At 45.0% G+C, this 10,447-nt stretch overlaps 1 protein-coding gene across 1 annotated transcript; it reads left to right on the top strand.

Moving 5' to 3' along the window:
- The first annotated feature begins 3,638 nt into the window (after window positions 1-3,638).
- On the top strand, window positions 3,639-10,231 carry LOC115152821 (ankyrin repeat domain-containing protein 1). The gene is made up of 9 exons (XM_029697667.1): window positions 3,639-3,790; window positions 5,053-5,235; window positions 5,374-5,496; window positions 5,659-5,766; window positions 6,574-6,672; window positions 6,797-6,895; window positions 9,046-9,144; window positions 9,259-9,357; window positions 9,553-10,231. Exons 1-9 carry the CDS (start codon window positions 3,764-3,766, stop codon window positions 9,643-9,645), a joined length of 930 nt encoding a protein of 309 aa, XP_029553527.1. The 5' UTR covers window positions 3,639-3,763; the 3' UTR covers window positions 9,646-10,231.
- The last annotated feature ends 216 nt before the right edge of the window (window positions 10,232-10,447 follow it).

The raw sequence follows: 10,447 nt of genomic DNA, 5'->3' as shown, positions 1-10,447 counted from the left end.
CCATCCAAACGGCTGCTCAGAAGGTCATCCATTCAAACTCATTGTACCTTGTAGATACGGGCAGAAAGACAAGGGCAAAGCAACAAAATCACAAGAGGTTGTCTTGGTCATACCTTGCACAATAGTTTGGAGGGCAATTAATACAGTCAAATGTGTCCTCCCGAGTGGCACAGCGGTCTAAGGCGCGGCATCACTACAGCCTGGGTTCGATCCTGCAGGCTGACTTGAGTGTTTTAATGAGTAACTCGTGGTTATGAACATGTATGATGATATGAGTGTTTTAATGAGTAACTCGTGGTTATGAACATGTATGATGATATGAGTGTTTTAATGAGTAACTCGTGGTTATGAACATGTACTATGATATGAGTGACCAAAGAAAAAACCTACCTGACAGTTCTTCTGATGTGAAGTGATGTGAAGCGTTAAACATCGCCTCTGATAGGACCATCCATATTACATAGTAGCCTCATCCAAATGACTCATTGTAAGTTCTATGATATACTTGAAAGCACCAAGCTAAAGGATAGAGCTGCTGCTTTCAAGATGCGGTACACTTATCCGGACGCTTATAAGAAATCCCAAAACCATCAAACAGGCAAAGCACCAATACAGAACTAAGATTGAATTCTACTACACGGGCTCTGACACTTGTCGGATGTGGCAGGGTGTAATGTGGTCTGTGTGTAGCTTGTGTAGAGGAGTCAGGTGCAGGACAGCAGATATGAGTAAATAAACGTAATTTACTCAAAATAGGCAAATACAATACAATAAAGCAAGCCCACATTACAGACCGTATAACATACAAACAATTACTCACAAACAAACATGGGGGAACAGAGGGTTAAATAATGAACAAGTAATTGGGGGATTGAAACCAGGTGTGTAAGACAAAGACAAAACAAATGGAAAATGAAAAGTGGATCGGCGATGGCTAGAAAGCCGGTGACGTCGACTGCCGAATGCCGCCCAAACAAGAAGAGGGACCGACTTCGGCGGAAGTCGTGACACAGGGCTTGAAAAATATTACGGACTACAAAGGGAAATCCAGCCGCGAGGTGCCCAGACACTTGTCCAATGTGGCAGGGCTTGAAAAATATTACAGACTACAAAGGGAAACACAGCCGCGAGCTGCCCAGTGATGCTAGCCTACCAGAGGAGCGGAATGCCTTTTATCCTCGCTTCGAGGCAAGCAACAATGAAGCAAGCATGAGAGCACCAGCTGTTCCAGATGACTGTGTGATCACATTCTCCGTCACTGATGTGAGCAAGATTTTAAACAGGTCAACATTCACAAAGCTGCTGGGCCAGACAGATTACCAGGACGTGTACACAAAGCATGCGCGGACCAACTGGCAAGTGTCGTCACTTACATTTTCAACCTCTCTCTGACCGAGTCTGTAATACCAACATGTTTCAAACAGACCACCACAGTCCCTGTGCCCAAGAAAGTGAAGGCAACCTGCCTAAATGATTACCGCCCCGTAGCACTCACATCGGTAGCCATGAAGCACTCACGTCGGTAGCCATGAAGTGCTTTGAAAGGCTGGTCATGGCTCACATCAACACCATCACGCCGGTAACCCTACATCCACTTCAATTCGCATACTGCCTCAACAGATCCACAGATGATGCAATCTCAATTGCACTCCACACTGCCTTTTCCCACCTGGACAAAACGAACACCTATGGGAGAATGCTGTTCATTGACTACAGCTCAGCGTTCAACACCATAGTACCCACGAAGCTCATCACTAAGGTAAGGACCTTGGGACTAAACACCTCCCTCTGCAACTGGATCCTGGACTTCCTGATGGGCTGGCCCCAGGTGGTAAGTGTAGGTAACAACACATCTAACACGCTGATTCTCAACACGTGGGCCTCTCAGGGGTGCGTGCTTAGTCCCCTCCTGTACTCCCTGTTCACCCACGACTGTGTGGTCAAGCATGACTCCAACACCACCATTAAGTTTGCTGATGACAAAACAGTGGTAGGCCTGATCACCGACAACGATGAGACAGACAGCTTATAGGGAGGAGGTCAGAGACCTGGCAGTGTGGTGCCAGGACAACCTCTCCCTCAATGTGATCAAGACAAAGGAGCTGATTGTGGACTATAGGAAAAGGAGGGCCAAACAGGCCCCCATTAACATTGATGGGTCTGAAGTGGAGCGGGTTGAGATTTTCAAGTTCCGTGGTGTCTACATCACCAACAAACTATAATGGTCCAAACGCACCAAGACAGTTGTGAAGAGGGCACGACAAAACCTTTTCTCCCTCAGGAGTCTGAAAAGATGTGGCATGGGTCCCCAGATCCTCAAAAAGTTATTCTGCTGCACCATCCAGAGTGTCCTGACCGGTTGCATCACACCTGGTATGGCAACTGCCTGGCATCTGACTATAAGGTGCTACAGAGGGTAGTGTGTACGGCCCAGTGTGTCACTGGGGCCAAGCTTCCTGACATCCAGGACCTATATACTAGGCGGTGTCAGAGGAAGGCCCAAAATGTTGTCAAAGACTCCAGTCACCCAAGTCCTAAACTGTTCTCTCTGCTACCGCACGAAAAGCGATACCAAAGCGCCAAGTCTAGGACCAAAAGGCTCCTTAACATCTTCCACCCCCAAGCCATAAGACTGCTGAACAGTTAATCAAATGGCCACCTTTTTTTTTTACACTGCTGCAACTCACTGTTTATTATCTATGTGTAGTCACTTTACAAATTACCTTGACTAACCTGTACCCCCACACATTGACTCCCTAGCCTCTTTATTGTTATGTAATTTTATTGTGTTAGTTTTTGTATATATATATATATATTTACTTTCGTTTATTTCGTAAATATTTTCTTAACTGTATTTCTTGAACTCCATTGTTGGTTAAGAGCTTGTGAGTAAACATTTCACGGTTAAGGTCTACACCTGGTGTATTCGGCGCATGTGACAAATACAATTTGATTTGATTTATTTTTGTGGCAGTTTTCGTTTTTGTATTAAAATAGCATATATGCGTTAGGACCTCTCTTCATGCACTTTCTTTTTACCGTATGACCTCGTGCATATCAAACTCGAGTAAGTCAGCTCAGCTCTTCCTGGCAAACGCAAGTGGGTATCACAAACGGAAGCACATAGCTGAGCCGTTTTGTCACCCGCCGCCCGGTAAATCTGACTAGGCATTAGGCAGGCATTATGCGATGTCGCCTTATATATGAGGAGAGTGCGAATGACTGAAGGTGTCTAGCAGTTTAGGAATTCGTTTCTTACACGCCGCCAATGGTGACATCAGCGCATACCAGGGACCCATGCCAGGCTGGACGATTGACTAGACACCTTGGGTCGTCACTAGTTACCACAGCCACAAAGTCATAAACCCCCTATTTCTGCATTTCTCTTCTTAAAATGTTATTTTAAACCTAACCCTGACCTTAACCCTAACCTCAACCACATTCCTAACCTTATGCCAAACCCTGGCCTTAAAGTAAGACTCAAAAGCTAATTTTAGTTTTCAGACATTTTCCCCCAATATAGCCAATTTTGACTTTGTTGCTGTGGTAACTAGTGGAAACCGACACCATGTCCCGGGCTGGTAAGCGGTGCCACTTGAATAGCGGGAAACATGACCTGACTTCTGTTTTTAGAGGTACCAATACCAAGCGCGTAAGCTATATAAAAGATGATGGATCTCAGCCTCACTCAGAACAGAATTGACACTGACCACTTTGGAAGTTGAGCAACTGGACTACTTCTCACCACATAGACAGACTAGACATGGGACTGAATAGCGTTGAAAAGCTGGTAGGTTGTTTCTCGCGTGTGTCACTATGATTTACTCTGCATCAGTTAGGCACTCGATGATTTCCTCTGGGTTTGGGCTGTCTGGATGTTGTTACTGATAGTATCAGTCTCTGGTTGGTAGGCTTGTGACACTTAGGAGAGTGTCATTACATTCCGAGATAAGTTTGTGAAAGGTTTCTTTCTCGGCTAAAACGGGTATATAAGACCGAATTGGAATCCAAGTAGTCTTCTCTTGACAGCCGTTAGTGCTGAGCAATTAACCGACATTTCAGTAATTTTTCGTTTCAGTTCGATTATTAGAATTCCATTTCGTTCTGTTCTTTTCTGCTAGCTCAATGCACACATTGCACATTTTTTGTTGTTGTTGAGATAAACTGTGCGATGTAGTAGAGAGTTGTAGTTTCCAACAGGCAACATTCAACATTGTGCAGGAAACATGGTAATTAAATACATGTATTTATTTGTTTTTATTTAACCTTTATTTAACTAGGCAAGTCAGTTAAGAACACATTCTTATTTAAATATATAATCCATTGCGCGCCTACTTGTCCAGTCTGTGTTTATTTTATGCCTGTAAAGGAGACAGAAGAATGCATGATCAAGAGCAGTTGCTTCTCGAGGTATCTGTACCTGAAAATACAAGATCTAAGTGATTGATAGTTGGTATTCAGCAGTCATAGAAGTATGCCTTATTTACTTTGAAGAACTACTAAAATAGTGATCTTATCAGACAGCACAGGCTGTCTGACAAAGAGATGAGATGATGACATGGAATGAAATAATAAAGTCATCAAATAAAACACATTTAATATAGTGGTGTTTTTGAGGTTTAAAAAGGCTTCTGAAGTTGGTAATTTCCAATTCTCCCTCGTGAAAAATGTATCAACCCCTACAGAAATGTCCATTAATTATAATCCACATAATAATGCACATTTCCTGTTGCTGCAGGATTATTTTCCTGCTGTAGCAAACTGGCTCTAATTAAGATCCTACAATTAATGATGGTTTTCATTTGGTCCAAAATAATCCATCAGTTGGTCACCTAACAGGGTTCACTTTGATTAGTCTCTAAATGAGTTGGACACTGCTCTATTAGCAACATCCATCCTTCTTTGGCCCTTGATCAAGACAGAAACATCTCACAAGGGGAAGGCTTTGGTGTGGATGGCTACCTGTCCTCCAGTCTGCTTTTTCCTCTCTTGGAATAGAATGTAGTGCTTATGAGGATGGTCATCTCATCTCCAATCTGTTTTCTCTCCCAGGTCACTGGTAAGAGGTGTGAGGGAAAGGGGGCAGGCAAGCACCTGTCAGGGGCGTTTTCAAAGAGTGTGTACGAGGCAGCCGTCAACCAGGAGAAACAGGATGCCCGGAGGTCACACAAAGACCTCATCCCAGAGGAGAATGAGAACAACACTCAGGAGGAGATCACAGTTGTCATTCTCAATGTGAGTTTTTACAGCACCTCATATGCTTTGTACTCAATTAAAAACACTGAACATTCTACTCACCTTCCAATGCTTGATTGCTTCTGAGCCATATCATCCGTTTAAAATGGACCTACTGTATACCTTGTTCCTTTTCAGACAGACAAATCAGGCCGGGTGAAGATAGAGACCGTGGATGACCTTTTCAACATCTTGAAACTGAGGAAGAGGAGGAGGGAGAGGAAGGTGCAGAACAAGAAAGAACCTGAGCCAGAGATCATTGTACGTCCCACCACTTCCTGCTCACAATCTCTCTCTCCCTCTTGCTTAAAATTCCTGACCATAATCAAGAAGAGGGAATTCAATACAAAAGGCCAACAATAGATTCAAACAAGTCAAACTACTCAAAGCTAATGTAACAAGTCTCTTTTCGTTGTCACACAGCCCGACACAGTGGATGAAGACACGTTCCTGAAAGCAGCAATGGAGAATAAGTTGCTTGTGATTGAGAAGTACCTGTCAGGTGGAGGTGACCCCAACGTCAGTGATCATGTGAGTACTGCATCATGTCTCTCTTATGATGACACATGGACTGCCATCTCAGTCAGTCTTTTGACATGCCAGAAGCTACATTGATTGAGATACTAAATCTTGAATTACAGGCAGCCGAGGGCCAATATAGCCCTCGTCTCTCAATGTCATAGGACACATAACAGGCAGCCGAGGGCCAATATAGTCCTAGTCTCTCAATGCCATAGGACACGTAACAGGCAGCCGAGGGCCAATATATCCCAAGTCTCACAATGCCATAGGACACGTAACAGGCAGCCGAGGGCCAATATATCCCTAGTCTCTCAATGCCATAGGACACATAACAGGCAGCCGAGGGCCAATATAGTCCTAGTCTCTCAATGCCATAGGACACATAACAGGCAGCCGAGGGCCAATATATCCCTAGTCTCTCAATGCCATAGGACACATAACAGGTAGCCGAGGGCCATTATATCCCTAGTCTCACAATGCCATAGGACACGTAACAGGCAGCCGAGGGCCAATATATCCCAAGTCTCACAATGCCATAGGACACGTAACAGGCAGCCGAGGGCCAATATATCCCTAGTCTCTCAATGCCATAGGACACATAACAGGCAGCCGAGGGCCAATATAGTCCTAGTCTCTCAATGCCATAGGACACATAACAGGCAGCCGAGGGCCAATATATCCCTAGTCTCTCAATGCCATAGGACACATAACAGGTAGCCGAGGGCCAATATATCCCTAGTCTCACAATGCCATAGGACACGTAACAGGCAGCCAAATGAATGTGCCAATTCTGTCTGCCCTCCCTCTCTTTTACAGTTCCTAAGGACAGCACTACACAAAGCCTCATCTAAGGGCCATGTGGAGGCTGTGAAGAGACTGCTGGAGGCTGGGGCTTCTATTGAGAAGAAAGATAGAGTAAGTTCTCTCTCTCCCTGTTACACTCACTCACTCATCAGAGCTCTATTTGCATACATGGGAAATGGTTCGGAATGGATGGGAACTGTCATCATCCTAACTCTGTATGTCCCACTCCCTCCAGTCGGACGCCACAGCAGTACACTGGGCCTGCAGGGGAGGCAGCCTGCCTACTCTGGAGCTGCTACTCAATGAAGGAGGGAGGTTCAACTCCAGAGACAAGGTACATCACTGAGACAGAGAGCCCTTAAACTCCATTTGTGATGACCAACATTAGAAACATATGGAGTTTTCCTCCAAATGGGGTTTTCCTCCATATATATACAGAGCAATGTAAAGAGTGTATATAACAGTATAGGGATGCTTTGTGGTCTGACTTCCCCCTCTCTCTGGTTTCTCTCAGCTGCACAGTAAAGGGATGCTTTGTGGTCTGACTTCCCCCTCTCTCTGGTTTCTCTCAGCTGCACAGTAAAGGGATGCTTTGTGGTCTGACTTCCCCCTCTCTCTGGTTTCTCTCAGCTGCACAGTAAAGGGATGCTTTGTGGTCTGACTTCCCCCTCTCTCTGGTTTCTCTCAGCTGCACAGTAAAGGGATGCTTTGTGGTCTGACTTCCCCCTCTCTCTGGTTTCTCTCAGCTGCACAGTATAGGGATGCTTTGTGGTCTGACTTCCCCCTCTCTCTGGTTTCTCTCAGCTGTACAGTAAAGGGATGCTTTGTGGTCTGACTTCCCCCTCTCTCTGGTTTCTCTCAGCTGCACAGTAAAGGGATGCTTTGTGGTCTGACTTCCCCCTCTCTCTGGTTTCTCTCAGCTGCACAGTAAAGGGATGCTTTGTGGTCTGACTTACCCCTCTCTCTGGTTTCTCTCAGCTGTACAGTAAAGGGATGCTTTGTGGTCTGACTTCCCCCTCTCTCTGGTTTCTCTCAGCTGCACAGTATAGGGATACTTTGTGGTCTGACTTCCCCCTCTCTCTGGTTTCTCTCAGCTGCACAGTATAGGGATGCTTTGTGGTCTGACTTCCCCCTCTCTCTGGTTTCTCTCAGCTGCACAGTAAAGGGATGCTTTGTGGTCTGACTTCCCCCTCTCTCTGGTTTCTCTCAGCTGCACAGTATAGGGATGCTTTGTGGTCTGACTTCCCCCTCTCTCTGGTTTCTCTCAGCTGTACAGTAAAGGGATGCTTTGTGGTCTGACTTCCCCCTCTCTCTGGTTTCTCTCAGCTGCACAGTAAAGGGATGCTTTGTGGTCTGACTTCCCCCTCTCTCTGGTTTCTCTCAGCTGCACAGTAAAGGGATGCTTTGTGGTCTGACTTCCCCCTCTCTCTGGTTTCTCTCAGCTGCACAGTAAAGGGATGCTTTGTGGTCTGACTTCCCCCTCTCTCTGGTTTCTCTCAGCTGTACAGTAAAGGGATGCTTTGTGGTCTGACTTCCCCCTCTCTCTGGTTTCTCTCAGCTGTACAGTAAAGGGATGCTTTGTGGTCTGACTTCCCCCTCTCTCTGGTTTCTCTCAGCTGCACAGTAAAGGGATGCTTTGTGGTCTGACTTCCCCCTCTCTCTGGTTTCTCTCAGCTGTACAGTAAAGGGATGCTTTGTGGTCTGACTTACCCCTCTCTCTGGTTTCTCTCAGCTGTACAGTAAAGGGATGCTTTGTGGTCTGACTTCCCCCTCTCTCTGGTTTCTCTCAGCTGCACAGTATAGGGATGCTTTGTGGTCTGACTTCCCCCTCTCTCTGGTTTCTCTCAGCTGTACAGTAAAGGGATGCTTTGTGGTCTGACTTACCCCTCTCTCTGGTTTCTCTCAGCTGTACAGTAAAGGGATGCTTTGTGGTCTGACTTCCCCCTCTCTCTGGTTTCTCTCAGCTGTACAGTAAAGGGATGCTTTGTGGTCTGACTTCCCCCACTCTCTGGTTTCTCTCAGCTGTACAGTAAAGGGATGCTTTGTGGTCTGACTTCCCCCTCTCTGGTTTCTCTCAGCTGTACAGTATATGGATGCTTTGTGGTCTGACTTCCCCCTCTCTCTGGTTTCTCTCAGCTGCACAGTATATGGATGCTTTGTGGTCTGACTTCCCCCTCTCTCTGGTTTCTCTCAGCTGCACAGTATATGGATGCTTTGTGGTCTGACTTCCCCCTCTCTCTTGTTTCTCTCAGCTGTACAGTATATGGATGCTTTGTGGTCTGACTTACCCCTCTCTCTGGTGTCTCTCAGCTGCACAGTTTAGGGATGCTTTGTGGTCTGACTTCCCCCTATCTCTTTTTTTTCTCAGCTGCACAGTTTAGGGATGCTTTGTGGTCTGACTTCCCCCTCTCTCTTGTTTCTCTCAGCTGCACAGTTTAGGGATGCTTTGTGATCTGACTTCCTCCTCTCTCTGGTTTCTCTCAGCTGCGCAGCACTCCTCTCCACGTGGCAGTGAGGACTGGACATTATGAATGTGCTGAGCACCTCATCCATTGTGGAGCAGACATCAACGCTAAAGACAGAGTAAGACATTCAAACCCTAATATGACAAAATACAATCATCTCAGTACGGCTTCAGAAACCCACCATTGCACTTCTTGTAGTATGGTTGTGTTGCTATTAACTATTTTTAACCAGGATGGAGACACACCCATGCACGATGCTGTGAGGATAAACCGATTCAAAATGATCAGGCTGCTGATGATGTATGGAGCCAGTCTTAAAACTAAGAACAGCGTTAGTACTCCCTAATCATCCAATTCTCATATTTTCACATTCATTCAGTATATTCCGGTTGGTATGATTATTAGTGGCTATTGTATGAGCATAGCACCCCCTACAGTGCATTTGAATATTGATGCTTGATACGGCAAGGTGATCTATTTTACAAATGCTTAGTTCATTTGAATGTTTGTGTTTTTTCCCATGCAGGAAGGCAAGTCCCCTAGAGAGAATCTTCTGGCTTGGCAGAATGGCGCTAAATACATCCTGTGTAACGTCAACAATGACAAATCTGTCAAGTAGAGCAATGACTGAGGTCTTGGGAAAATCCACCCAATGACTGAGGTCTTGGGGAAATCCACCCATTCTTTCAGATGATCATTAATATTTGATACTGATTGATTTGTTGAATGCTGATATTGCTGGCCAATGTTAGGGCTGTAGCTTCCATCCATTTTGATGTTGTGTTGAAGTTGTCAATTGAGATTCTGGGGAGATGTATGTAAGCGTTGGTTAATGAGCAAGACAAATGCAACGGCATGATACTGTGGGACTTTACAAAGTGACCTGTTTACAGTGCTAAAGTATACTTCGTTTGAACATTCAAACGAGTTTTAACCAAAACTAGTTTCTGGTTACATTCACCTGTTTAAACACGGAGACAGAAGTGATAACAGTGAGCTGGTAAGGAAAGTTGTTGTTGGTTAAGATAATGTTTTTGTACAGGAAATCGTTTGAGATATATTTTTGATGTTTTTAAGAAGAGATTCTGGAATGCAAAGCGTCAAGAGACCTCACTGAGTTCTGTATGTATTGTAAAGTTCATCTGTATATTTCGCTTGTTATTTATTGTTTAAGTCAATAAACCAATCTTATGTTTTAAAATACTTTTTTTGTAATGTATTGTAAATATTTTTCTTGTTTGAGTCTCTGTAAATAAACAATGTAGCCTATAGCTTCAAAATATTAAACTGGGTGGTCCTTGCATTCATAGCGCCTCTCAGTGGCGACCCGTCATTCAGGGCATGTTGGGCAGAGCCCCACCTGTTTGGAGCCTGTTACGTATACTCCCTCTCCGGCCTCTAGGTCATCAGAATGCTGATTA

Source organism: Salmo trutta, chromosome 18, assembly GCF_901001165.1.
Source record: "Salmo trutta chromosome 18, fSalTru1.1, whole genome shotgun sequence".
Classification (NCBI taxonomy): domain Eukaryota; kingdom Metazoa; phylum Chordata; class Actinopteri; order Salmoniformes; family Salmonidae; genus Salmo; species Salmo trutta.
The sequence above is the reverse complement of the archived record's forward strand: the minus strand, read 5'-3'. Positions and strand labels throughout refer to the sequence as shown.

Bases quoted from the DNA above. Each gene is read 5' to 3' on its own strand.
- LOC115152821 (XM_029697667.1), top strand. From the start codon at position 3,764: ATGGGACTGAATAGCGTTGAAAAGCTG. The intron at 3,791-5,052 runs GTAGGTTGTTTC...TTTCTCTCCCAG, and splicing joins TGAATAGCGTTGAAAAGCTG to GTCACTGGTAAGAGGTGTGA. The intron at 6,673-6,796 runs GTAAGTTCTCTC...CACTCCCTCCAG, and splicing joins CTATTGAGAAGAAAGATAGA to TCGGACGCCACAGCAGTACA.